Below are 26,883 nucleotides of genomic sequence, written 5' to 3'. Positions count from 1 at the left end.
GCTTCATCCGAATATTTCAATGCCTTTTTGGACCTTCCTGCTTCCTGCTAGCTACAGCATAACAAATTGTAAACACGTGTTTGCGAGCAATGTGTTGTTTACTGTTATTGACCGAGGGCAATATTTGAACTCATGAACTTGGCCTTTTTATAGCTTCACCGCGTCGACTGCTCGGAAACCATTTTTTAATTTAATTTCTTTGGTATTTTATTCCCATTTAATCAATTAATTTTGATAAGAAACCGTTGCATGGAACTGTTTAAATTCAATCAGGAAATAATTGCAAAAAAACAAAACAAAAGGAATAATATGATGCATTTATATTTATGAAGTTCTTTAGACGCAATCGACTGGCTCACACATACTGCCGGCTAATGACGATGTCCTGCATTCATGGTCGAGCAACTTGTTAGTATCAGTATATTTTGAAATGAAGGTGCAGGCTTCTTGGCCCTCGCCAAAATGGTCCGGTTGCTTCCTCTCTTTGGCCCAAATGGAACTGCTGACAGGAAGCACTTCCCCGTCCAGCCACCGGAATTCGACTCCTTTCCGCCCAACGTCCGACGCCGACAACCAGAAATGACCTGAAGAAAAGTTTTTTTTAATTGTCATGGCTTTTTAAAATGAAAAGGTGGTTAATTACCATCTTCAATATCTTTTATTTTTCCATGCAGGATATTGAGTTCTTCTTGAGTTTTCGGGGAAGCCAAACGCATGCCCTTCTCCGCGCAATAATCCTTTGCTTGATACCAATTTTTCTGAAAAATATCAGTCACCTCGCAATTCACGGTCATTTCTAAACAAACGCACCATTTCTGTTGACAAATGATAGCTTTTCCCGTTTCCAAGAGTCACCACGTCGCGGATGGACCCTTCAGGCAAGCAAGCCGTTCTGTTCGTCATCTCAAACGCCGGGAGAAAAACGAGAAAAACAACCCAAACCAAATTCATTTTCTGGAAAAATTAAAAAATTTATTCAATTGTTTTAAGATTGTTGAAAAAAAATGCTTACTGATGGGCGAAAAGCTGGAGCTGAAGGTAAAATGATGCCAAGAAGAACCGATCGACCTCGTTTTATAGCTGCTTGCTGACGAGGGGAAATGGATATGATGAGATTTATATATTTTTTTAATTATAATCAAGTGTGTGCGATTATGTGTTGTTTACTGCTGATTCTAAAAAGTCGAGTCGAGGGCACAATTTGAACTCGTGAACCTTGGGATCGACCAAAAACACTATCAATGTCTTCGAATTTAGTCTGTGCAAGCATAAATATTTTTTTCTGCAAATAACAAACCATTATTTAGCATGAAACCAGCTAGAATAAATAAATAATAATCCGCGAGTGGCTTTCCGCGGGAGAGGCAAGCGAGAGAGTTGTGCGGACTCGAGCAGTGCGGCTCTATTTACGAGGTGTGCGGTGGCCGGCGAGCGGACAAACTACAGAGAGTCGTGTTTCCTTCAACTCTCGCGCCGCTCGCTTCCCTGCCATCAAACCCGATAATTCCAAAAACATTTTGATCCTATTTAAAGAGCCGGAATTTGTTTGCTTATCGTTGCAAATATTTTAACTTACAAAATCACACAACTTTTGGTTTGGCACAAATTTCAAATCCAATCGCGATGATTCGATCTCTATTGACTCTTTTTTGTAATTTTTATTTCCTGCAAAGCCACTAAATTTTGGTATAAAGGTCACTTTTGGATTATGATTTTTTTAATAAATACTTGAGGCTGACATTTCTTCATGTACTTTTTTAAATTGCAATTAGTTATTTAAATTTTTGTGAAAGACACATATGCAAGAATTAAATAAATGTGGAAATTTAGTAAAAACGGCAGTAAAAAGCGGCAGTCAATCGTCTGCAAAATGTGCTTGAATAGTATTAAAAGTTGTCCGCTCGGCGATTCCTCCTCCACACATCCCGCGCAGCGACGCAGCCGAACCTAATTGCAATAAATTAAGTCACACCTAATTACGCGGTAGTCTTAAAAGCACTGGTTATTATTTGAGAAATCAAATACAACCCTGTAACTTACAGTCCGCGCCGAGCTCTAGAGCAGGAAGGCTGTGTCCGACGCAGCGAGCGCTCCGTCGCCGCCGCTTTCTGTCTCTGCTGCTGGGCCAAAAAGCAATTCCTCAAAAATACTAATTCTGCCTTGCTAATTATTTTCTTCGCTCTTTAATTATGCCTCGAAAATCTATAGCTTTTTAACATTTTATACTCAGAGAATGGACATGCAAAATAAAAGTTTGTATATTAGGTTAAGATTGACGTATTTTAATTAGTCGCCCCTGTACATATTGGCTCAAAATAAATATAAATGATAAAAAAAAGCAAAAAGGCGTCTTTAGTTTAGAGTTAATCAAAGCCACATATTAATGATTAGGGTTTATTGAACAGTTTATATAGGTGACTCTTACAATTATCAAAAGGCTTTCAATCGCGCTTTCAATTGGCCATTTTTAAATTTCTTCTTTTCTTTCGTGATTAATGCATAATCAAGAAGCTAAAAACACAGTTCTCAATAAGTCCAGAAAAATTAAGCCGTCATTTTAACTGAGAATGATTTGAAGCCCGCGTTGGTAGAACTACGAAATAGCCATGGCAAAGAGAAAAACGACGAATACGCTCGAGTCGATCAGTTTTCTGCTTTGGGCTTCGCCACCACTGACAGCTGAAATTGAAAAATAAAATCGTGAGTTAAATTATGCTTGCGTCTTCTTCAGAAAGATGAAAATATAAAAGAATGAGCAAAGAGATGATTTATTAATTAATAAATATATGGTAGCAATGTAGTATGAAAAATGGTAACTATTTTAACCATTCAAATATTTATTTGCAAATTAATAATAGCTAATATTAGGGTAATAACCAAGAAAGCTGACATTTTCATTCTTTTTGAAATGATTTCAAGGGAACTGTTTTCAGAGGAAACTCACCTGCCTTCAAAAGCTTGTGTTTTGGCTGTCTTTTTTCATCAAATACCATCATCCAAAGAGTTCCATTTTGGTCCAAGGCAAAAGTAAACTTATAAACACCACTAATTTCCAGTCCGTCGTCCTAAAACCAAGCAATAAAATGCACCGAGTCAGTAACTAACAAATACTGAGTGGAAACAGTGAAATTTTATACAGCTGAAATTTAGTACGTAACTAGAAACTGCAACATTGCACGATTTATTTTTGAATTTATTTCCGAACAAGCAACTAGAAATTATTCTTGGCTTTAACTCTGGAATTTGCTTATTTTTAAAAGATATTACAATTCAAAACTTCATATTCAAATGGTTAATAAAAATGTGAAATTATTGGAATATTTATCACTGAAATATGTTGCATTTTAGAAATAAAATTTAAACCTGCAAGGATTTGAATGCTCTTCACAATATATTTGAATTTATTTTCACAAAAATTAAATCGAATTTATCAATTCTGTTCTCAAAATGCTACCTATACCTCATAAAAACACTGCTCCCAAAATGGCTGGGAAGTTTTCCAAAAGGAAGTGTAAGTCTCCCCCCAAATGGCGGCATACAAGGTTCCGTGGTTGTCCATCAGCATTCTGTATGCATTGACTTGATTCCATTTTCCGATTAGTTCCGGATTTAGAGTTCGAATTCCAGAGCGAAGATCGCCGGCAACGGGAATTGAATATAGTTCTGTGGAGTGGTGTTTGCCAAGGTAGAGCTTTCTCCGTTCCTTCTTAGGGGAAAGGGCAACGGACAACACCTTGATTCCTAGCGTGAGCACAATCCAAGATTTCTTTGTTCCCTTTATGTCCAAACTAAACACGACAAGGTTTTCTTCAAAACCCCGCGTGATGTAGGCTAAGGTTCTGTTGGTTGTTTCGTCGAGCACCAAGTCGTACATGCGAGAGGAAAACGAAAACTGGTGAAAGAGTTTGGTCTGATCGTTGTTGGACAAGTCAAAAATCCATAGTTTGGAATTGCAATTTTTGGTACCGCTGTCCAGCACCCACAGCCTGCCAACGGAATCCATTTCCAGCCCTCTTGCTCGTTCAATTTTGTTGCAATCTTCATAGCCCTGCAAAAAGAAGAATTCATTCATTGGCAAGTTTTTCATTGAGTACAAATTTTTATTCCTAATTTATTCTGCTTAGAACCTAAATTTTACAAGACAGATTCAAAAGATTTTTTTTTCTCAAACTATTTCTAGCAAAAAATAATAATTTTGTGTTTATACGAGTCGTGTAGCAGAATGCGCTGGTTAACGTATTTAATTTGTTGTCTGTTTTGCACGTTTAAAAAAATGCGTTGATTGCAATACGTTATAGGAAATTCTATATTTTATCGTTCAAATACCTGGGAGTGGGTGTTTCTCTTAGAAAAACGTTCCCCGTTAAAAGGTACAACGAATAGCATTGATTTTTATTACTTACATGCATTTCCCACGAAGGGAATGGAGTCATCTTCGGGGGTTCGTAGGACTCGCTGCTCGTCGACAAAGACACCAGAGTCGCCGGAATGCCATTTAATTTCTCAAGGCTGAGGAAGAGCCTCGTTCCGTAGATTGCCAAGTGAGAAAGTATAATATTCTCTGGTTTGAAAGTTTTATCTGTCAAGGCCTGTGTCCTGCGGGCTTCGGAAGGCCACTCGTAGTCCAGTTCCTTCCACTCAAAGACCTGGGTGAAGTTGAGGGCGGTGGCCGGGGATGAAAGGCCGAGAAATAAAATGGCGGCAAAGCATGGAGTCATCCTTCCAGCCTCTTCCAACTGTTCACAAAAGGAACGAAAACAAAAACAGAGCCGTTAATATTTAGAGAAAATTCGTGACACAGTGCACACCCACAGATGTTGAATGGTTTTAGAACAAAGAATGTTTTTGCTCGTCAAACCGCCAAACAACACAACCGGTATTCTTTGAATTAAATAAAGTCAGGGGATTGCGATTGAAGAAAAAACAAATGGGCAAAGGTTTACACAAAAAAAATTGTACATTCTCTTACAGTGGAGTTTTTTTTTAATTTCAATTCGAGAACGGAGGTTTGAAGCTAATCTAAGAAGCTAGTATATTCTTCAATTTTCTTTTTCACGAAATCAGGAAAATGAAATTAAATTTTATTGAAAAAAAGGCTTGACATGGCTGAGTTAAAAACAAAATAATTTCTCTTTGCGATGGATACAAAAAAAAAATACTTTTAGAAGCGTTCCATAAGAAATTATTAGAATTTGACTGAATTTTAAGAGTCTGAATGCGCCAACACCGACAAAATATTAGAGGAGAGCGAACTCACCCCGTGCGTGTCTCTCGCGCGGCTGCTCTCCTAAGATGTGTGCTGTTGCAGTACTCTGCGCGCCGTGCGGTAGCCATCAACGCCTCGCGAATCGAGTGACAAAATGACGTGATGGGCCGCAAGATCCCCTTTCGTGCGATGGATCGTTTTAGCCCCGCAAGAGCTTCAGTCACACCAGCGGTAAACACACTGCCGTTTAATGACGTTTTCTGGTGTCCAATAAGAATAAGATCATCAAGTAACCGCAACTGGATGCGAGCCGCCGGAGAGGAGGGAAAAATAAAACTGTGAGATTACAGCTCCCGGTGATCAACTTGCTAATGAATTTTTCATTATAGTGTGAAGCCGTCGGAATTGAAAGTTGTTTAGAGTTTCTTTTCAGCCTGGAAAAAAATAAAGATAATTTTTTAATAAGTGCTGTGCATGCCTGGCCATGCGTAAAATAATTTACTCGTCCGTTTTTTTAATTTCCAACAGTAGAAAACATGTTATTGAAGGCCAGCAAAATATTTTCAACTGCGACACCTCGATTTTTATTAAAAATAAAACCGTTCATTCAACACCAAAGAAGCAAAGTCTGAAGTTGAATCCAGTCCAACAAAAAGCCTTGATTTTTTTGGGTGAGTTCAAATGTGGTTGTTTATTTTATTCCATTTTAATTATGATTACAGAAAGAAACCGTCATGCATGACGAAACGAGACTGAAAGAAACCAAAATGAGGCTGCGAAATCTGAGAGGCGGTCAAAGTCTGCTTTCGCTGAGTGAACTGAAAATTATAAAAAATATCGGTTATTTCGTCGATCGAAAAGGGAAACCATTAAGAAAGTTGCATTCTCTGCGTGAGTCTATCTTTGTTTTTATTAATTTTTAATCAGTTAATAAATTTGTTTCTATACCAGCTTGTTGTCTGCGTGAAAAACTGCTGAAATGCTTGACCAATATAAAGTGTCTTAAACAAGATGGAGACCCGGTTGTGCTCAAAAGACACTTTAAGGCATTGCAACTGCTGCTCTGTCCGCAGACGAAGACAATCGAGCTGAACGGACTGATGTCCTTTTGTCCAGCCCAATTAAAATGTTGTTACTACACCAAAGTAGGTAGTTAATTTTTGTTGAAAATATAAACACCGTATTATTACAGATTTTTTCTAATTAAGGTGTTAAAAATGATCGCTACTTTGGCCCCAAACGTCCAATTTCTAGAGATTAACGATGGAAGATTCGAGGAGACATTCTGTTACATAACTGAAGAGATGTTGACCCCGATAAAATCTCTTTCAAAGCTGAAAAAACTGCGCGTGGATAGCTTATGTTTCGAATACAATGCCTTAAAGACACTTTGTAGGTAAAGGGATCAAAATCTTTTTTAAAATTGGCAAATTTCCGGGAAAGGATTGATAATTGTCTGTAATTATAGACCATAATATGTCAAATATCTCCAGGAAACACACAGAAAAAACAAAGCAATTTAGTTACCCAGCAAGAAACTATAGATTTCCGTTGAGATATTCAAAGGATATCCAGATATCCAAAAGATATCTTTGGACCATCTCCCGCAAAGAAATTGGATATCCAAGGATGTCCGCCTATGACATCAGGTTGTTAAAAAGTATATCATCCGGATATCCTGAAGGATATTTAATTTCTTGCTGGGCTGTGTCATTACACAGATATCCTCGGATATCCAATTTCTTGCCGGGAATATCGAGATATTTAAAATCCCCATTTTTTGCAGGGCGATGCCGTCTTTGAGGTACGTCGACGTGATCATCTACTTCTACTGGAACACCGACGACCTGGAAAGCGACATTTCCGACTTTGAGAGCAGCTTTTCGCACCTGACGTGCTTCCTCTTCTCCGGCGTGATTCTTTCGATGCTTCGCTTTGAGGAGAGGTTGAAAAACCTCTGCATCCGCCACCTGCCTGACCTCAGGGTCGTCCACTCCTTAGCCACCTGCAACATTTCCGACATACACATCGGCATTGGAGAGGAAGAGCAACCTGTCCAACCGCCGCTGCAAGAGTCTGAACTGAGGCATTTGAGCGTAGCTGTGGTTCCCGGCCTGTCCGAGTTGCACCGAAACCTTCCCAAGGTCACCCACCTCAAGGTGCGAAAGTTTATCTAAAGACGACGTTTTTGAGCACACCAATCGATTCCTGAGGGTCGAATTAGGTAAAGTGGATATTTTTGCGGCCGAAAAGTCCAGCGCGACGTGCGAAATTTTTCCCGCCAAAAATATTAACGTACTAGCGAGAACTGCGCATGCGCCAGAGCTGGCTGGATCTGACAAAGAAAGCGCGGTCTCTCTGCAAGTGCTCAAGCCCGCTCTCACGCATGCGCAGTTCTTGCATTCATATTGTTTTGGCGGGAAAAAAGTTCGCACGTCTCGCTGGACTTTTTGGTTGGAAAAATATCCTTTTTACCTATTTTTAACCTCAAGAATCAATTGGTGTGCTCAGAAACGTCATCAAAGAGGGTCTTTAACCATAGTTAGTGTCCAGAGACGATAAAAAATGACGCCACCATCAATTTACAATATATTTAGATTGCTGAGAACCTGATATTTTCCCTTTTTAGTTAGTAAAATGTTTAATTTGACTTGCCAATGAACTGTGGTGCCATCTGTCGGTGCCTCTGAACAAGAAAATGATTGGAATTTTTTAAAGGTGACCCGCCCGGAATATTGGGAGCAGGACGACCTCATCCAAATCGACTCTTTGCTGGAATTTCCGGCTGTTAAAAGTCTCTGTTTCCAACGAGTGCCGCCGCCGCAGATTCTAGGCCGATTTTTGGACAAATACGGACCAAATCTGCGTGCTCTCTACTTTGCTGCGGAAGAGTATGAAAACTTTGATCATGATCTGCAGCTAGATTCGGTTTGCAAGTCGTGTCCGAACCTGGTAAAGCTTTGTTTGCGCCAATCGAGATTGCTGGATGACTTTTCCAAAAAATATTACTTCCCCAAACTGAGAGAACTGGAATGGGCCCCAGTACAAACGTAAGTCGTAAATAAACTGTGGCTGTGGCGCCATCTGTGTGAATTAAAATTTGTATTAATTTCAGTACGAGTGGTGCCTGTTTGTCCAATATCCTGTCAGCTCCGAATTTGGAGAAGATTTCCCTCTTGACCCAAGGAGATTTTGACTTTGATCTGAGCGACCTGAAAAAGGTGTCCACCCTGATTTGCCAGGGGAAAATCCTGCGCCGACTGACTAATTTTAAATTCCAACTGCTGTACTGCGATCCTTTGGAGAAAACAAACGTCGAGTATTTCAAAGCGCTGAGTGAATTGTTGAAAAACGCCTCGGCTTTTTTGCCCAATTTGCTCCATTTGGACGGAGATTTTTATTTCAATAACGAGACTTGCACAACATTTGATGAATCTCTCACACACGGGAAATCGGAAGCTGCATTTGAAAGTCTGGGAGATAGAAACTTGATCAAGTTTTTTGATGCTTATCGAAACAAACATTTGGAAAATGTACGGAAAACCTATTAAAATCTTTTAAGATGGGATTTTAAAAATAAAATAAATAGGATCAATAATTGCGTTTTTGTGGTCCATGAAAATTACTGAAAATTTCGAATGGTTTTTTTTATCAAGGAACAGGCTTGAAAATTAATTTTGGGGGTTAAAAAACAAATTGCCGCGGCGTTTCGAGTTAGTTGCTGTGTCGAAATTATCGTTTTTAAAACAAGGAGAACCTTCATTGGCCGCTTTAAAAGGGACGGATTCGTGGCAAAAGACAGATTAAATTATTCCATATTATTGCTTTTTAAAAAATGCGGCTGCTATGCAAACCTGCCTGGCGTTCGAGTCAAGCGAATTGCCTAGCTGCAATTAATATTGATTTAGCCACTGCTACTGGCCCCTGCAGCTAAATATTTGAACTCGCACAAGGACGAGAGAGCCTAGCATGCTTTTTGCTTTTGGCGCAACTTTTAAATCCAATTTTGTTTGATCGCGATGAATAGATTTCCATTGATGCGATAAATCGACTTATGGGACATTTTTTTATCTTTTGTAAAACCACTAAATTTAAGCGTTGATATCACTTGTCAGGTTTTTAAATGGTAAATTTTTAAATAAGAGATGGTGATATTTTAATTTTTTTAAATTGATATATTTATTTTACAATATTTTATTTTTTAAACAGATTGATTTCGAATGACAAGGTCGGTCGGTCGTCGTTCACAGTACGCGTTCTGTGCAAGTGTGACGTTTTTTATAGATATAAAAAATAATCACACGCAGGCTCTCTTGCATGCAGGTATCAAGTGCTACTGGGAAAAAGGGGGTCAAGTTTAGGGCTGTGAAATTTAGACGATCACCTTATTTATTTTACTGGTCTTTCGTTGCGGGACGATCTAATGAGCAAAAATTATGCAATTTTAAGCCATTTGAACCGTCTAAATCTGTGAAAAGCGTCTAAAAACAGTCTAAAACCATCACTGAAAGCATTTGAATCCACTCTGCGGTTGCCAATTATGTCATTTTTCGCCGCTGACGGCAGCCGCTTTTTGTGGAAGAGAGAGTGATGCAGACGCGAGCAATGCAGCTCTAGTTACGCAGTGTCCGAGCTGCGGCGAGCGGATGAATCACTGAGCCGCGTAGCTTCACTTAACGAGCCGCTCGCTCCGTGCCTTTTCGAACCCGATACTTGCTAAAACATTTTTAGCACAAACAAAACAGCCGGAGCCTGTGCGTTTACCGTTGCAAATATTCGAACTCGCAAAAGGACCGCGTAGCATGCATTTTGTTTGTTTTAAGTTTTAACGCGATGATCATATTTTCATTGACGAGACCAATTGACTTTGTGGACCATTTTTACTTGCTGAAAAACCACTAAATTTAAGAATAGAGGTCACTTTTGATTTATAAAATGTTAAGAGTTTAGAATAAATCCTATGTCGAGCTGATAAATACTATATTTTTCATTTGCTTTTTTAAACTGCAAATACTTTTGAAAATTGAGCATTAATAATTAAAATAATCCTGAAAATATAGTAAACACAGCAGCAATGCAGACGTAGGCAGTCACTCGAAACGGCTTTTTAGTCGCTCGGTGAATCATTCAGGAGATGCATATCATAAGCATGTGTCTTAATATGGTGCTCATTGTCAGCTGGGCATTTCCTCCGCCTCTCCTTTCATACACAATTGTCACACGCAGCGATATATGCATCATACCTACTATAGTAAGAAATTACGTCAGACTTGATTGCAGAAATCTTAAAACAAATAAAAACTGACAGTAAATAAAATCTGTAAATTTTGGGGGGAAACCTAAATGAGATTATTTTCCGTATCACAATCCAGTTTTTCTGCATTAAAATGATTTTAATTCATATTTGAAGGTCAATCCTTAATTTCAACAATTCTAGGTCAATTTTTTCTCTGGTGCCATTTAGCAAAATTTGTTGCATTTTTGTTACGAATGCCAAGTCGGTCGTTCATTGCAGCAGCAGGAGTCGACGAAGCGTGCCGTTTTGAAAGATAATAAATTTTAAACAGCCTTTACCCCATGTGAGAATTTCAATAAATTATAAAATAAAAACAGACTATGCAAGTTTCTTTAATCATTCGACTTTGTATTTTTACCGCAGATTAGGTTAGGGCTCATCGCAAAATTCGCATCTCTGGCTGCCATGCATTGTTGAAAAGTCAGATCGGGTGATTTTTTTTTAATTTTAGATCATTCATGAGCTGAGGAAGCAGTTATCAAAAGAGCGAGAGGAAAAAGGAGGTTCTCATTGCTGAGAACGGATGCGCGAGTTATCATTTTTCCTGCAGACATAATCAGTTCAAAACCACAGCTTTTTTGTAGTTAAAAAATGAAGTAATTCAAATTATTTTTTGTCATAATGAGCTATTTTTATTCAAACATACGAAGACACGTACAGATTGAATTGAGCCAACTGAGATCGGAGGAAATGTTATCACGTCAGCGGCCCTAGACTGACCTGAATTTATAGCATTTGAAATAGATTACAGCCCCTCAGTGAGGGTCAGGGCCAAATACAATCTGTTGAAGGCTTAATAGGAGCCCTGTAATAATTTAACATATTTTTATCTTTGTACGAGGCCAACGTTAAAATAAGATATCATTCTTTTTCTTAAATTTGTGTATTGGCATCATCCTTACTTTGCTTGGATGGAATGTGCTTGTTCAACTGCTCCCTTTTCTCCATCCACAGGTATGAAAATGCAGCGGTCAAGACCACATTGATCACGAGTGAAAGGGATAAAAACACAATAATCCACATTACGGAGCTGCAGCTTTCATCTTGAGTTTTGGCAGCTGTGGGTGTTTCCGCGCTTGTAACTGGATGACGCACGTCGCCGTGCTCGTAAGTGATGGTCAGTTTTTGTGGGCAGCCACCCATCATGCCGTCAACTATTAAAGCAAAATTTAAATCACAAAATTTATAAAATAAAATTGATTCTGTTTACCTGTTTGATTGTTGCAGTTGACGTTGAAGTATGCAAAGCTCTTCTCTGCGTTTGCAGTGTAATTCACGCTGCAATTGCATGCTGATTTCATGTCAACAGTCGCTCTTGGCTTATTCTTGCACCGTTCGATGTTTTCTGATGCATCGTACCGGCAGAAGTCGTACAGGAATTCATTTTCTGGAAAAAAATTGATAGCGAGATGAGAAGCGATGACTCATTAAAAAGAACGGTGCAAAACTTATAGATTTAAATTATTAGAGGATTTTCTCTAGCAAAAATTGTACCCATTTCAAGGGTAGAAAAGGAAAAAAATTAATCTTCTGTATAAAAATTATCCGACTTCGAAAAACTAAACTCGGACCAGTAGCACTCATCAATGGGCACCGTTGGAGCTCATAGGGTCCTCCCCAGGCCCTGAAAACAGAACTCGGAGACGTCAATTTTCTAAAATTGTTTGAGAGCAAGTGAGGAGCCACTGCACCCAGAATACATAGTTAACAAATGCCACAAATCGGGCTTTTTCCACTAAAAAAAAATTTATTCTTACTCGTCAGACCAGATTTTTTAAAGTGCTATTGTCATTTTGTAATATAAAAAAGCGCTTGACGGGAATGACGGGCCGCCCGGCTGCTCGCACCCTGCGGGTCGCGCCGCGCACGCCTTCGTGGTCTTTTTCCTTCTCGTTTGTCGTGAAACGTGTTGAAAAATTCGCGAGTGGATGCGTTCGAAACAGTCGGCGGCGTTGGAAAAATCGCGAAAAGTTGCTCTGGCACCAATCTCAGGGACTGTGAGAGCGAGCGCCGGAATCAGCTTATCATTGAGAAAATTGAAAGAGCAAAAAATAAGTGTGTGGTGGGCGTAATCGCCGCCCCCGCCACCCCCAAAAAGCCAACTCTTGTTTTATTTTTTGTTTCCTATCGGCCGGATCGAGGTTTAAACCGCTCGACACATCATTTGGCATCAGCCCGCGTTAACTTGCCGGGTTTTTGGCGATATTTTTACATTGAATGATATAGGGAAGCGCTTTACTTTGGGGTCTATGTGGGCCCATATTAAAAATGTCCAGGGCATCAACTTGTACTTTAGCTGCGCAAAAGTGTGAACCAAGTTGGTATTATACAGGCATGGAGACACACCTGCAGCTTTGGAAATTAATAAATTAAAATTAAAAAACATAAAGCGTCTCAGTTGAAATATAATTATGCGGTATATGGTTCGTTTTTCCTGTTTTTATCTGCATTTTCACCACACATATTTTTAGTCTCTTATCAGACTTCCTGGTAAAAAAAATCTACAAAAACTGTTAACAGTTAGAAAATGTTGGCTTGAAGTAAATTGCATGCCAATAATAAATAATAAAAAAGACGAGTAACCCGTGAAAACTCGGAGAAAAATGTTGTTTGCTCACGTAAAAGGGACGGAAATATTATTTGAAATGTGTTAATGTAACTTTACCATTAGCTCCGATCAGAAGTTCCCAGCTGTTGATATTCTTGTGTTCAAACTCGAGGGAGGAGCAGGAACACGTGAAGATCTGTAGACAAATCGAGAGCAGCACGAGCTGTAACTTCACTCCAGTCTGCATTCTCTCTGTGTAAAAAATGAAACACAATTCAGGTCGGGATATTTAGTTCAACTGGCCGTTTCGTGTGGAAGGAGCAAAGCCAAGCCGCACCATCTACTGTCGCAAAGGCATAACTAATATGTATTTGTTTCCTTTTTGAAAATATCGTAAGAATTAATTTTTTGGACAAAACATGTCGAAATTTTACAAATACGAGCTCTAGAGTTTATTTAGCACAAAATTGTATTTGAACGTGGAAAGGAGCTTTGTTAATTGCTATTAATATTTTGTGAGATAATAAAAAAATAAATATTAACAATAATTTTCTTGATTTTGAATTAAAAATGGAATTCTTTTGAACCGCTACATCTCAGAATTTCTTCAAAAATATATGTGAAGTATTTATTTGACTCTTTTCAAGAATTTTTATTTTGAAATTGTAAATTAAGGCAACCACATCTACGTTCACAGTTCGGATTTGATAATTTTCTACGACGAAATTTAAAACTGCAGAAAATCCAAATCACAGCTGTACGTCAGGAGTGGAGTAATTTAAACAATAATGGCGGATCGCGGCGATCTCCAATAATTGTAATAAAAACCTTTTTCATAAAAATAATCGTAATCATTCAATTAAAAGCCTTTTGCGCCTTTCTGGCCTCCCTGACAGTCACTGTAAGCATTATTTGAATTCACTCTGCGGCCGGTGCTTTTTGTTCCGCAGACGGCGGACGCGAGCAGCTTTCCGCGGGAGAAGCAGCCGAGAGAGTGAAGCGGACGCGAGCAGCGCAGCTCTATTTACGCGAAGGCCGCGGAGCGGTGAGCGGACCAATCACAGATTATCGTTCCTTCAATTCTCGCACCGCATCAAACCCATTTAATATTTATTAATAAACATATTTTTGCAAAAACCGTACAGCAGGAATTTTAGCGTTTATTGTTATATTATGCTGCCATTTTCTGCCAATCGTAAAAAAATGAAGAGGAAAATTTATTGAAATTCGACACACAGCCTGAAAAAATTACCTGTTCAGTTATTTTTTCATACAGAAAAGCGATTTCTGCTGGCCCCTACAATCGCCAATTTGAGCTGAGATATAAAACAAAATTGTGGCCGTGGTGCTTATGATTTTGAGGTGCAACGCAAGCAGAAAAATCTTGATCAGGATGGTTTTGAGATAACGAAGTGATTTGTTCTTGCTTTGTTGTAATTAAAGATTACTATTGATTGATTTCAATCTCCTCCTCTCGAACTATCCAATGGTAAGGGCAAACAATGTTGTAGAAAACTTCTCTAAATTGTGAAATAAATCATGATTTTGCAGTAGGGACATGCAAACGCAAACCTTTGAGCCGATTCTCTGAAAAATTTAAAACGGCAACTTGATAAATTTTGACATTATCCTCATTTTAAGATAAAGGCTAAAAGGATTAGGCAGAAAATTGCTTACTCGGAGCTGGAATAATGAGGTCGCTTTCAGAATATTTTGCGGCGCAAACTGTTATAAAAGAAGCCCTTGTTTGGATGTCCAAATTTCTTCTCTTGACTCGACAGACCAAAACGGCCGCTCGTCCGTCGTGCCCGACACTCGATCCTCCTCTGATAATTTTTTTCTCTTCATAATTTATACACCCGCGGTCCATCGGTCAAAGTGATTCTGTATATTTTTGTAACCTCTTTATCAACCTAGCTCAATCAGTCAACCCTGCTACTGGTATCAATCTGTCCCATAAAAACATCTTTTTTTCTCTAACAATTTAAAATTTTCTACTTTTTTTCTAGAAAATCTGTTATGCTCAAGTTTTTTAAAACAATAAATTTATAGAACTCCCGTTGCAGACGGAACGGAGGGCTTCTTCTTTGTGGCTTTATTCCGAACAATCGGTTTCTGGAGCACGGACTCATCGCGGGATTTCAGGTACGTGTCAAAGAACAAAAATCCCAAAAATATAGGCGCTGTGCAGAGGAGAGTGTAATCCGCTGATAATATTCATCAAGCGAAAGTCCAGCAGGTCAGAAACTGACCTTTATTCCCTCCTCCTACTCCTTAAATCCGATGAGCAAAAAATCTGAACTTAGTTTCAGAGAGAATTTGAGTTGAAAAAGAGCGAAATTAATCTGACAGACAAAGAAATTTGGCTCTCAGCGCATAATATGTTTGCGAAGCAGGCGGAAACGTGCAGTTCGTGAGGAACTGTTGGAGTAAGTGGGTGGATTTCGCACCCGATTATCTCGAGAATTATGACGAGCGATTATGGCAGCAGAGTTGAGGTTAAAAATCTTTGTTGCGAGATGAAACAAAGTTTTTCTTTTTACTGGTCAATTCACTACAAGCGACGCGGAAAAGTTATTGCGCGTTTAAACCCAATTTCGTTGCGGATAAACTGCCGTTAGAGCGAATTAAATGACTTGGTCAGTGAATTCAGACTTGTATTGAACCATCATAAGTAACGCCTGAAAATCCCGTATTATGGAACGGAAATTAGTGTACAAGAATGGCGAAAAACAAAGCGAGTGAGAAGAAGGCGGCCGAGAAAAAGGCGCGCGCGAATGCACACACATTTTGGCGGCACACATCCTGATGCGAGATAAGCGAACAAGAGCTAAAATGAGAAAGCGCGGAATTATGAGCCAGGCTTAGACAAACCAAACCCTGTTTGTGCGAGAGGCGTAAACTGATTGCACAAATCGAGTGTGAAGCCAAGGACAATTTCAGCGACGTTTGGTAATAAATTAAGCTGGACGGACGTGCGGCAAATCAGATGTTGTAAAGGCGAATTGTCCGAACGTGCGGTGTCCACAGATGGCAAAAACCGTGCCACGGGGCCTGGCCGATGGGCGTATCTCTACAAGCAAAACATATAAAATATTTCCTCTTCAAATTCTCGGCATCTATATAAATATCTTTAAAAAAAAAATTGATTTTTCAATTTAAAAAAGGTCAAATTATACGGGCTAGATTTTAATTAGCACAAAATTAAATGTGATTTTAAATTCTCTATTAGTTGGTGTCCAATATTGCGTGAAAAATATTTTTAAAAATGCCATCACCAATACGATCGTGGTTAATTTCTACAAGCTCCAATAAGATAAAAGAGTTCTCCTTTCTGTTTAAAAAATCATATGATTTGAAATGGAATTTTTAATGTCGACGTGTAATTTAAGTTGTTATTAATATTAAATTAGCAAAAAAGAAGTAAATTGACAGCAACTTGCTTTATTTAGAACTGGAATTAATTTTGGTTGTTTCTTCCCAGAATTTATTTGAAAACATTCACAGCTGTAACTGACAGCACTCTTTTCACGAATTTTCTTGGTGATACATAATTTAAAAAATTATCTTTTCCGCATTATTTTATATAAACTAATTGCAACCATTCAATTTAGCCTTTTGCGCCTTCGTGTTAGTCAATGGAAGCGTTATTTGGAATTTGAATTCGCTCTTCAATAGCCGCTTCTTTTTGTGCCGCGGACGGCGGGCGGGAGTGGCTTTCCGCGGGAGAGGCAGGCGAGCGAGTGTCGCGGACGCGGCAGCGCTGCTCTATTTACGCGGTGGCCGAGGAGCGACAAGCGGACCAATCACAGAGTAGTTTGTTCAATTCACGCGCTGCTCGCTCCAAATAATTCTAAAATCATTTTTAGTATAAACAATTCATTGGTCCTAAATAAAACAAATGGAATTTGTGCGTTTGTCGTTAATAATTGTGATATTCTGCCGGCCATTTGTAGCAAAATAAAGGGGAAAAATTGCGTGAAAGTCGGCACAAAGCTTGTAAAAAACACATTTTACAGCTTTTAATAATATTAAATTTAATCGCTTTGAACCCGAAATCACCTCAAAATGAATTCTTTCAGCATAGTAAGTGACAGCTTTCTTGTCACGAATGTTCGTGGCGAAATCTAATTAAAAGATTGCGTTTCCCAAATGGTTTTATAAAAAAAAACAATCGTAATCATTCAATTTAAAGCTAATTTGCGCCTTTCTGGCCTTCCTGACAGTCACTGGAAGCATTTGAATTCATTCTGCGGCCGCCAATATGCCATTTTGCCGCAGACGGGAGGCGCGAGCGGCTTTCCGCGGGAGAAGCAGGCGAGAGAGTGACGCGGACTAGGGTTGGGTATATCAACGTTGATATATCAAAGTTGATATGATATTTCAAATATCATATCAATATCAAGCCTGATATTTGATATATCATATCAGGCTGATATTGATATCTAAGTCGGATATCAAGGTTGATATCAGTTGACATTTTTGACCGACAGATGGCATTTTTCATGCCGGTTTTCGCATAAAAGTTTAGGATCAAACTGTACTTTCCGTCCCCAAACATGGGCGTAACCGATATTGAAGTTTTCGCAATGCACAAAAGGCGCGAAAAATGTCTCAGCTGATCGATCAGCTGTGGTCAGCTTTTATAGTAGCTTTTGTGTTGAATGAAAATTAAATTAAATTGTTTGTAAACAATGGTCAGCAACGTCAGGTAGGTCAGGTTAAGCCCTGACAACACGCCAGCTGATCGGTCACAGATGACCTCTGTCAGCTGGCAGTACCACATTTTCTTGTTGAATTAAAATGATAATAAATTGTTTGTAAACAATTAATTTTGATTTGAATGGTGAATAATTAAGAACTTATTGTAACTAATCCAATCAAAATGAGTACAAATAACGCAAATATTATTGCGAACATAATGCTCTGCTGATGGCATAGCCCCAAATTACAAATTGAAATACTAATTAAATACATAACAGCTACGGTTTAAGGTAATTTCATTCTGATTTCTCTTATGTGTATCAATTAAACTCAATTATTTAATACCAGATGAAGGTTGAAGAGCACATATGATGTGGAGAAAAACACTCCAATATTTTAATTTGAAGATAAATTGACGCTCTCACATTATCAGCTGATAATGTAAACATCAAACTTAAAATTAATTTTAAAATGGCACAATTAAATTATAATATTTTATTAATTACCTAATTATAGCTATTAATTAATTAATTAATTAGACACCCATGTGGCGGGAAGGGGGGAAGGGAAAGCAGCCAGATGCAAATTTTGGCGCCATATGGTGGGATCCGACACACCCCCTTCTCAAACATCTGTTTTAAAGGCGCGCAATATTTAAATTATTTGAATACTCATCCCATGACTGCGGAAAACCGCCATTTTTCAAAAGTTTTCTTATTTAACCGATATTTATGAAAAAATCGGTGAAAAATGCTTAAAAAATCGGTTTTTAAGCCTTTTAAATAGCCATAGCCGGTTTCGGTTCGTCCAGCAGCCATTTTTTGATCATCTGGAAATATCAACGTTGATATATCAAATTCTGATATTTTTCGGTTGATATATCAATTTTTTGATATTTTAAATATCACATCAATATCAGATATTTGATATCGATTTTTGAGCTTGTACCCAACCCTAACGCGGACGCGAGCAGAGCAGCTCTATTTACGCGGCGGCCGAGGAGCGACAAGCGGACCAATCAGAGTCGTTTCTTCACTTCACGCGCTGCTCGCTGCAAATCCCAAAAACATTTAGCATAAACAATTAATTGATCCTTAATAAAAAAGCGGGAATTTTCGCATTTAGCGTAAATTGTTGTTATTTTTTGTCCATCGTAGCTTAATGAAGTGGGAAAATTGCTTGAAAGACGACTCACACCCTTAAAAAATAACTTAAAGCTTTTTGAAATTTAAATTTAAAAATAATTGTTTCTATTTTGAGCATCTGCTCTTGTCAGCACTTCTTATTGGCTTAGAGCTTAATAACACCACCTGAATGGCTGTTTTATCTTCTTCCAAACGTGATGCAAAAGATACGGAATATACAGGATTTTAAATCATACAAAACTTGTTTGCTGAAACAAAAGCTTTTTTATTTTGAAATTGTATCAAAATTATTAGAGCGTGGGAAATTTTTATTAAATCACCACAATCATTTAAAAATAAAAAGGAATCTAAGACATTCATTGCACCCATATTTTATTAATAAAAGACACGCGGACTTAATTTTCAAATGAAATGTCCGGAGTGTTTTCTACAATCCAGTTCATGTGACCGGCAACGTCAGCAAACACTGAAAAATGATTTGGGTGGCAGAGTGATATGTTTTTACCATCCATTTCCACTATTTTCGACTTGCCAAAACTGACAATGCCCCTGATGAACCAACGGCCGTCTTTTTCCACGGAGAGGCTGCCTCCGCTGTCCCCGTTGCAGGTGCTTGTGCCTTAATTTATTGATAAAAATTGAAATCAATCATCCATGTACATAGTAAATCATGGGAGCCCTAACCGTTTCTGTGGCCTGCGCAAAAATTGTCTCTCCCGGCCGTAAATATTTTCCAAAGAATCTCCTGTGGCTCAAATAGCACTCTTTGTGGGTCCTGATAGGAAGACGAGCCTCTTGCAGCTTATTTGGAAGTATGTAACCGTCAATGAGCCCGAATCCAACCACCTTTATATAAATAAAATCAAATTTAATCCGAATTTGACAGGTGTTTTTTTTTTCAGATACAGTGGCTTTCTTTCCAGCGACGAGGTTCAAGCTGGAGTCCTCGTTCCACAAGCAAATGGGACGAACATGGTCGGTTATTTTAAATTGTTTCCGGAAAATCATAAGTCCGACGTCACTGTTTAGTTGTCCAGAGGAATAGTTCGGATGAACGATCAACCGCATTGGCTAATAATTATTTTTTTAAATTAAATTATTTATTCGTGAGCTTGAACACTTTGATATAATATTCACCTTTCTCTTCTGAATAACAGAACCTTTTCTTCGTCTTAATCGATCATCCATGCCGATCGTAACTCCAAAGACCCATGCGTCTGATTTGAAAATGCAATGAGCGGCTGAAAAATCAAGTTAAGTGTACGAGTCGTTTACCATTTTTGTTCACCCACCAGTCAAAACTGCTTTTGGCGAGATCAATGTCCCGCCACAGGTTTCGTCAGTCAGATAGTTTTCAACGTAAGCATGCCACGGGTGTCCGTCAAGCTGAGCTGTGCTTCCACCGAAAACATGAGTAATCGGTGTCGATTCTTCGGAAGAATCGTCGTATTCTCGTTTCCTTCTAGTCGTTTTATTTTTCACTCCACAATCTGGGAAACTGAGGTTGTCTGGTGCGGCGAATCCTTTGTTATAACACAATTAATTAATTTGTTGTGAGTTAATTTGTGCCAAATTGCCTCTTAGTGGTTCTGGCTGCGGCATTGAGCGTAGAGTAGAGATATCTTTTGCGTTCCTGGCAATTTCGTCGATATATGGAACTATATCAAAGATTACTGTACACTGCCCACAAATACCGGTTTAAAACCTCTCAAATAGTATCTTCCTTTGTAAACATTGATCAAAATGTTGTGAGCTATGAGATAATTGAAATGAATTATTTTAGTCGTTACATTTAAAATTTTCTTTTAATTTACAAATCGATCCATTCTTCACACAGAGGATGCTTTGAGCGGGAAAATTGATTTTCATCAATGTGTACACTTCTTTTTGATTCAGACTTTCCAGACATTCCTTTTGACCCGTCACAATTTCTGAAAATTTAATTTTACTCCAGTAATTTCATTATTAGAGAGAGTTCCATAAACTTACTTGGACTCGGATCAATGAAATCGCTAGTCTGCCAAGTTCAAATAAAAACAGGTCAAAAGCAGTTTTGAATAATGCGTGTGTGTTTACCGATCCGAGCCGCCATTCAAGGTAGGGTGATTCTATTTGGCGTTGCAAGTCCACTATGTTGTCGCGGTTAAACAAACAAATGGGAGTCACTTCACTCGGCATTTTCTCAGTGACTATAAGTGTAAGATTTTCTCTATATGCAACATGAGCCTTCGGGTTTATACAAATTTCAAACACCTCCTTTACCTAAAATCATAAAAAGAGCTTACTCTTTAAAATAATGTATTTTAGGTGATTATACTTTGATGGAACTGCTGATGCATTCTTCATTTTGTGTTTCCCAACAATAAAAGATCCGTAAGTCCCCCGCTTTAAACTCTGAGATAGAGCACGGTCCTGTTAAAAAAATTTTCTAACTGGTAATGGTACTTAGGATTTAAAATGAATGTATACCTGTTACCAACACGGCCCTCTGGGAAATTGCTATGCCTGCAGAGCATACCTGGAAAGCATACCACTTATTGTGTCTGACAGTGACCGTCCACTGAGGAAAGCGTTTATAGTTTATAGCTATTTATTTTCATGTACCGATTACTATGCGAAATTTGTGAAGCCTAATTATTACCATCTTAAAAAAATTTTTTTGGGAAAAATTGTTAGAAAAATTCAATTTAGAAACGTGATTTATTTGAGAGACTCGAGCCGCGCCGTGAGCCAGCAGCCGCCTATTTTAGGCGAGCCGCCGCAGCCGCGAGATTTAGGCGGCTAAGCCGGTTTAGCCAGCAGCCGACAAAATTTGGGCGGCTCAGACCTCTCTAGCCAACAGTTAAGAATATTTTGGATTTTTAATAATTAGCCAGTGATTTTGCCGAATTTCTCGAAAAATTAAATTATTTTGATCCCTCTCGTCTCAATCTATCCATAATGGTGTACGGATTTTGAGGAAAAATACCTTAAATTGTGAAATATAACGTTCGTATTTCACAGTGCTGATTATTTCATGCAATTTTTCAAAAAAATTTAAATGACGTTTTTAATTTTCCTCATTTATCCCAAATTTCTGCATTAAAAAAATACTTACACGGAGCTGGAATATAGAGGCCACTTTCAGTATATTTTGCGGTGCAAACTGCAATGCTGAGAAGGACAAAAAGTCCTCGTATCATCGTAAATTCTTCTCTTAACTTGATCGACAGACCAAGACCAGGGCGTCCGCTGCCGCTCGTCCGTGGTGCCCGACACTCTTTCCTCCTCAGATTAAATACTAAAGACGCAACATTTTTCTCGGTTCATCGGTCAGAGTAATTCTATACATATTTTTGTGACCTCTTTATTTCGTCAATCGGACAACCCTGCTTCTGATATCAATCTATTCCGTCATCAAAGTCATTTAATCTAAATTTTTCCAATTTTTTATTCTAAAAATCTGTTATTTGTTAAAACAATAAATTTATAGGACTCTCGTTGCAGACGGAACCGAGGGCTTAATTCTTTGTAGTTTAATTCAAAAGAATTGGTTCCTTTAGCACAAATTGATTGGGATGTTGTTCAATGCGAAATTTCAGGTACGACTGATTGCGAGTGAAGAAATAAATCCCAGCAAAATTGACGCTGGCTGTGCAGAGTAGTCTAATCTGCTGATCGAGCGCGGAAAGGCCAGCAGGTCGCAAAATTGACCTTTCTCTCCTCTCTCGCCTCCTAATTGCGATACATGCACAAATTGCGTCATTATTTCCCCATTTTCAGACAGAATAAGGAAATTTTTAATTACTGAGATTAATTGTTGCTTCCCGTGAGTCCAGTAAGACGAGTGAGTAAAATAAAATTTCGCTTTGTGAGGTGTGAAATAAATTTTAATATAAAAAGAGGACAAGATTCGGTCGCAAATCAGATGCAATCTGTATCTGTGAGGCGAGGATGCCTTTTGACTTCTCTGTTTACGTGATAGTTAACAAGAGCTGAATCCGTCCACTCAGAAAAACAAATTAAATTAAATTTTTACTACCCAAATTTGTGGAATTTTTTGGACACTTGTTGAAAAGTCCAGAGGGCTCATAATAAAATTTTTATTGGCCCATTGCTTCGTGACTCAAATGAGAGAGAAAATTGTGAAAAGAGCGAAATTTAACGAATTTTCGTGGTGATACCTAATTTAAAATATTCCCTGTTCAATATTATTTCATCAAAACTAATCGCAATCATTAAATTTAAAGCCTTTAGCGCCTTCCTGCTAATCACTGGAAGAAAAATTATTTGAATTCACTCCGCGGCCGCCAATATGTCACTTCAATAGCCGCTGCTTTTTGTGCGGCAGACGGAGGGCGCGAGCGAGCGGCTTTCCGCGGGAGAAGCAGGCGAGAGAGTGATACGGACGAGAGCAGCGCTGCTCTATTTACGCGGCGGCCGAGGAGCGACAAGCGGACCAATCACAGAGACGATCCTTCGCTTCACGCGCCGCTCGATAACATGTGTCCCTGCCATCAAACCCGATAATTACAAAAACATTTTTAGCATAAACAATAAATTATCCTTACTAAAAAAGCCATGATTTGTCTATTTATTATTTCTTAATATTTTCTGCCAATCGTAGCCTAATAAAGGGGAAGAATTACTTTAGAGTCAAAACACTATACCCAAAAAAATAACCTCCTGCATATCAAAATTAAAATTATTTTTTTTTATATAGTTTGAACATCTGACGAGCACTTTTCTTCTTGGTTTTGAGCTCACCCGGTCCCAAAAACATCGCCCAAATGGCTGCAAAGGGCTAATTTTATAATTCTTGTCTATTACATCGCTTCCACGAAACGTTCATTGGAAAATGTGGCCGCTATGCAACCTGCCTGACGTTGAAGACAAGCGATTTGCACAACTTCAAAACATGCTGGCCAGACCAACCGCGACCACAAGCGAGCGTAATCGAGATAACCGTTTCTTCCGCTTGAAAAATAAAACGTCTCTCCCGTCTGTTGCCATAAGAAAGAAATACAAGTTTTTGTTTAAAATGGTCCCTCTACAATGGCATGCAGATGGGAAATATGAGGATAATTTAACGCTGCATGGCGTACTAAAAATTTAATCATTAACAAAACTGCTTTTCCGTTTTGTAATTTGTAAATTAAATTCGGAGAGTTAGGTTATTATGAGTGATATTTGAGAAATACGACGCTCCTGAACAATGCAGCGGCTGTTTCGGCTCCAAAACTCTGAAGCAAAATTCTTATCATACAGTTAAAAGCTGCAGAAAATTGACGTACAATCAACCGTGAGAGACATGTATTTTTTATTCTGTTGATTTTGATGGAGTAATTTTACTTCTAAATAATCTTTTGAGCTGCTAAGAGAGAAAAAAATATGTCTGATGACGAATTTTCAGTTTAATCAAGATTTTTATTTCCTGCTTTCGATAACTGTAAACATCTTCAAAATACTACACAAAAACACAACCCCTTGAGATTTCTGCTGATAAGCTGCCATCCATTAATTGAAGAGCGTGTTGTGTTATAGTTGAAGTGGCCACTTATTGAAACTTGAGGAAATGCGGCTCTTCTTTGTTAGTTTAAATCAAAATTTAATTAGATAATTACGTTCCAGCGTACAAGTTTTAAGAAAAAACGCATCTGATATATGCAAATTAAAATCGATGCTTCAAAAAATAAAAAATCTATCAGTAAATCAGTATCTACGAATTTTTATTTATAAATATTTCTAACCCTTTTCAGTTTAGCTATCATATTTGAATTTATTTATTAATTATTTATATTTTTGCATTTTTAACAGATCTAGCAGCAACCATTCTCTTACTGGTCAGTTAAATTTGTATGTTCCTGCCAAGATAAAAGTCAAAGTCTAGTGTTGATAATTTCGGAAAACACAGAACCATAAATTTTATTAGATTTGGGTACGCACGCGCACGTGGAGCGATAGAATTGTTGTTTCATTAGGCTTCACAGGCCATCGAGTACAAAGGTTCCTCATCATAGTATTTCGGCAAACTTCAAACACAAAATTTCCATTTTTAATTGATAATCTCCAGCGGTGTCTAAAGTAGCAAATTGGAAGAGGGCGCCTATCATTTTGAAGATTACACGTTGACCAAAAGATCTTCTAAATAGGGAATTTACTACTGCGAGACAGCTCCTTAAACTTTAAAATCAATTAAAATTAGAAAAAAAGTCCCGAAAACAATTATTTTTGGACTGCAGCAACAGGGAAGGGTTAGTTTCGAAGCCACCCTTCCACCTCCACCCGAAAAAAATAATCTGCACTCAAAATTGGAGCCTTTTGAATTTTAAATCATTCTGTTTCTTATAGCTGATTAATCCTTTACACATCAGTTTTGTGGAGCCGTCGCGCAACCTAGAAACAGTTAACACTTTTTATACGCAGCACGTGCTTGAGAGCGCACACGTATAATTAGGATATGTCGCGTTGGGTGAGGGGCAAACTCCACTTTTCAAGTGGCACTTTTCTAGGCACTTGATAATGTGTATGTACAATGGAAAGATTTAATCGCTTCAGTCGTGCTTTAAAATGGGTTAAGGGTCCAAATCCAAAGTGCTGCTGCGCGGAGATACATAGAACTGATATCGGTTTACACACATTGTGATTGAAATTGTGTAGCTCCAAGAGTAAAACAGTGGCTAGGAGCAAAACAACGACGGAAACGGAATCATTTTCACGTGAAAATAAACATCTGAAGTATTATTACTTAATGGCTGTTTTGTCTAAAGAGCTGTTTAATTTCTTGTTAAATGCACACTCAAGACAAGTGTGCAGATAAGAATGCTAATCCTCGAGGATTTGGCAGCTTAATCGATTTGAAAATCAGAAATTCCGATCAAGCTCTTGAAGTAGCACTCAAGGAACACATGATTGTTCTGAATTATCTTTTCTATTCAACTCCAATCTCCAAGCAACGTACTACGATCAACACTTGAAAATACTAGATGCACTTGAAATGGTGCTCAGTAAATAACTGTCAATAATTTTTTTATGAAACCGTACCATTGTCAATTGTAACTAGAACTTGGTGTTGAAGGGCTCCCTTCCCGGATTTAACAGTTAGAAGTGAATGAATTTGTCACCACGCACTGCCAAAGATATTGTAGTGCCTGTCAATAGGTGGCACTCTCCTCCTCCTGTTCCCTGAGCTGTGAACCTTTCCTTAGTGTTAGTGACATTACAATACTTCCCTACAGCGTGATACGTCACATTTACTCACGCCGCAGACGCTGTGAATAATTTCGCTCAATACTATTTTATTGTAAGAATTTAGTGAAATGAGATTTATTTCTTGTAAGTGCCTTTGATACTAGTTTACTTATAACTATTGTATTTTATAGCGCTCGTCTGTGTAAATCGAGAATATATTTTGTGAGCCCTATTGTAATTGACTGACCCGGATTAACGGGGTAAGACTATTTCTTATTTTATTAATTTGTAATTGTGATATTTAACTTGATGATTTTAGTTATATACTATTTTAATGCGTGTTATATAATATTTTATACTTATTGAATATTCATATATTTGCAGTCCAATTTGAGGCATTAATAAAAGGCATTCGAAAGATTTGAGGAATTTACTTCAACGATTTCCCTCAATATGTTATAGTTGTTGAAGGGGCTGGAGCTCTTAAAAGAATTCATAACACACTCCTGCTGCATTGTGTAAGAGCATTAGTTCATTGATTTGAAGAGCACACTCGAGATAACCAACTCAATCATCGCAAACTCCCATACATCATGATAATAAAACGGTATAAATCTTCATCATATTGATTATTTATCATCAAATGAGAGTTTCCATCCCTCAAGCCTATGTTTAGGTAAGTCCAATTATTAATTTATATATCCGTAAAAAGTTTGTTTTTCATTTAATGAATCGGTGAAAATATCGCGGCTTATCTCTCTTGTGATCGGTGACCCCCTGATATCGAGCAATCGTGAAAACTCAAGTTCCTTAT

At 38.2% G+C, this 26,883-nt stretch overlaps 2 protein-coding genes and 1 long non-coding RNA gene across 4 annotated transcripts in view; all 3 read right to left on the bottom strand.

Moving 5' to 3' along the window:
- Positions 1-302: 302 nt before the first annotated feature.
- Positions 303-1,033, bottom strand: LOC135937295 (uncharacterized). The gene is made up of 4 exons (XR_010574494.1): positions 1,013-1,033; positions 811-954; positions 644-758; positions 303-584 (listed from the first exon to the last, which is right to left on the bottom strand). It is a non-coding gene; the product is annotated as an uncharacterized LOC135937295 (long non-coding RNA).
- Positions 1,034-2,287: 1,254 nt separating this feature from the next.
- Positions 2,288-4,731, bottom strand: LOC135936449 (major royal jelly protein 2-like). Its single transcript, XM_065479259.1, has 4 exons — positions 4,404-4,731; positions 3,461-4,048; positions 2,945-3,065; positions 2,288-2,679 (listed from the first exon to the last, which is right to left on the bottom strand). Exons 1-4 carry the CDS (start codon positions 4,716-4,718, stop codon positions 2,594-2,596), a joined length of 1,110 nt encoding a protein of 369 aa, XP_065335331.1. The 5' UTR covers positions 4,719-4,731; the 3' UTR covers positions 2,288-2,593.
- A 6,385-nt stretch (positions 4,732-11,116) lies between these two features.
- Positions 11,117-26,883, bottom strand: part of LOC135935978 (uncharacterized) — a 192,761-nt gene continuing 176,994 nt past the window's right edge. Inside the window, exons 1-4 of one of the 2 annotated variants that reach the window (XM_065478632.1) lie at positions 14,728-14,964; positions 13,168-13,302; positions 11,713-11,889; positions 11,117-11,656 (exon numbers count right to left, since the gene is read on the bottom strand). In XM_065478632.1, the coding sequence (XP_065334704.1) occupies positions 11,376-11,656; positions 11,713-11,889; positions 13,168-13,302; positions 14,728-14,920 (786 nt within the window). In that variant the 5' untranslated portion in view covers positions 14,921-14,964 and the 3' untranslated portion in view covers positions 11,117-11,375. Of the gene's footprint in view, positions 11,657-11,712; positions 11,890-13,167; positions 13,303-14,727; positions 14,965-26,883 lie in introns of those variants that run through there. The other variant, XM_065478633.1, reaches the window with a different exon arrangement.

The sequence above is a fragment of the Cloeon dipterum genome, chromosome 2 (genome assembly GCF_949628265.1).
Source record: "Cloeon dipterum chromosome 2, ieCloDipt1.1, whole genome shotgun sequence".
NCBI classification, from domain to species: Eukaryota; Metazoa; Arthropoda; class Insecta; order Ephemeroptera; family Baetidae; genus Cloeon; species Cloeon dipterum.
This window is presented reverse-complemented; position numbering and strand designations above follow the sequence as displayed.

Bases quoted from the DNA above. Each gene is read 5' to 3' on its own strand.
- LOC135936449 (XM_065479259.1), bottom strand. From the start codon at position 4,718: ATGACTCCATGCTTTGCCGCCATTTTATTTCTCGGCCTTTCATCCCCG. The intron at 4,049-4,403 runs GTAAGTAATAAA...TTCTTTTTGCAG, and splicing joins TCCCTTCGTGGGAAATGCAT to GGCTATGAAGATTGCAACAA. The intron at 3,066-3,460 runs GTATAGGTAGCA...GCTTGGTTTTAG, and splicing joins GGGAGCAGTGTTTTTATGAG to GACGACGGACTGGAAATTAG.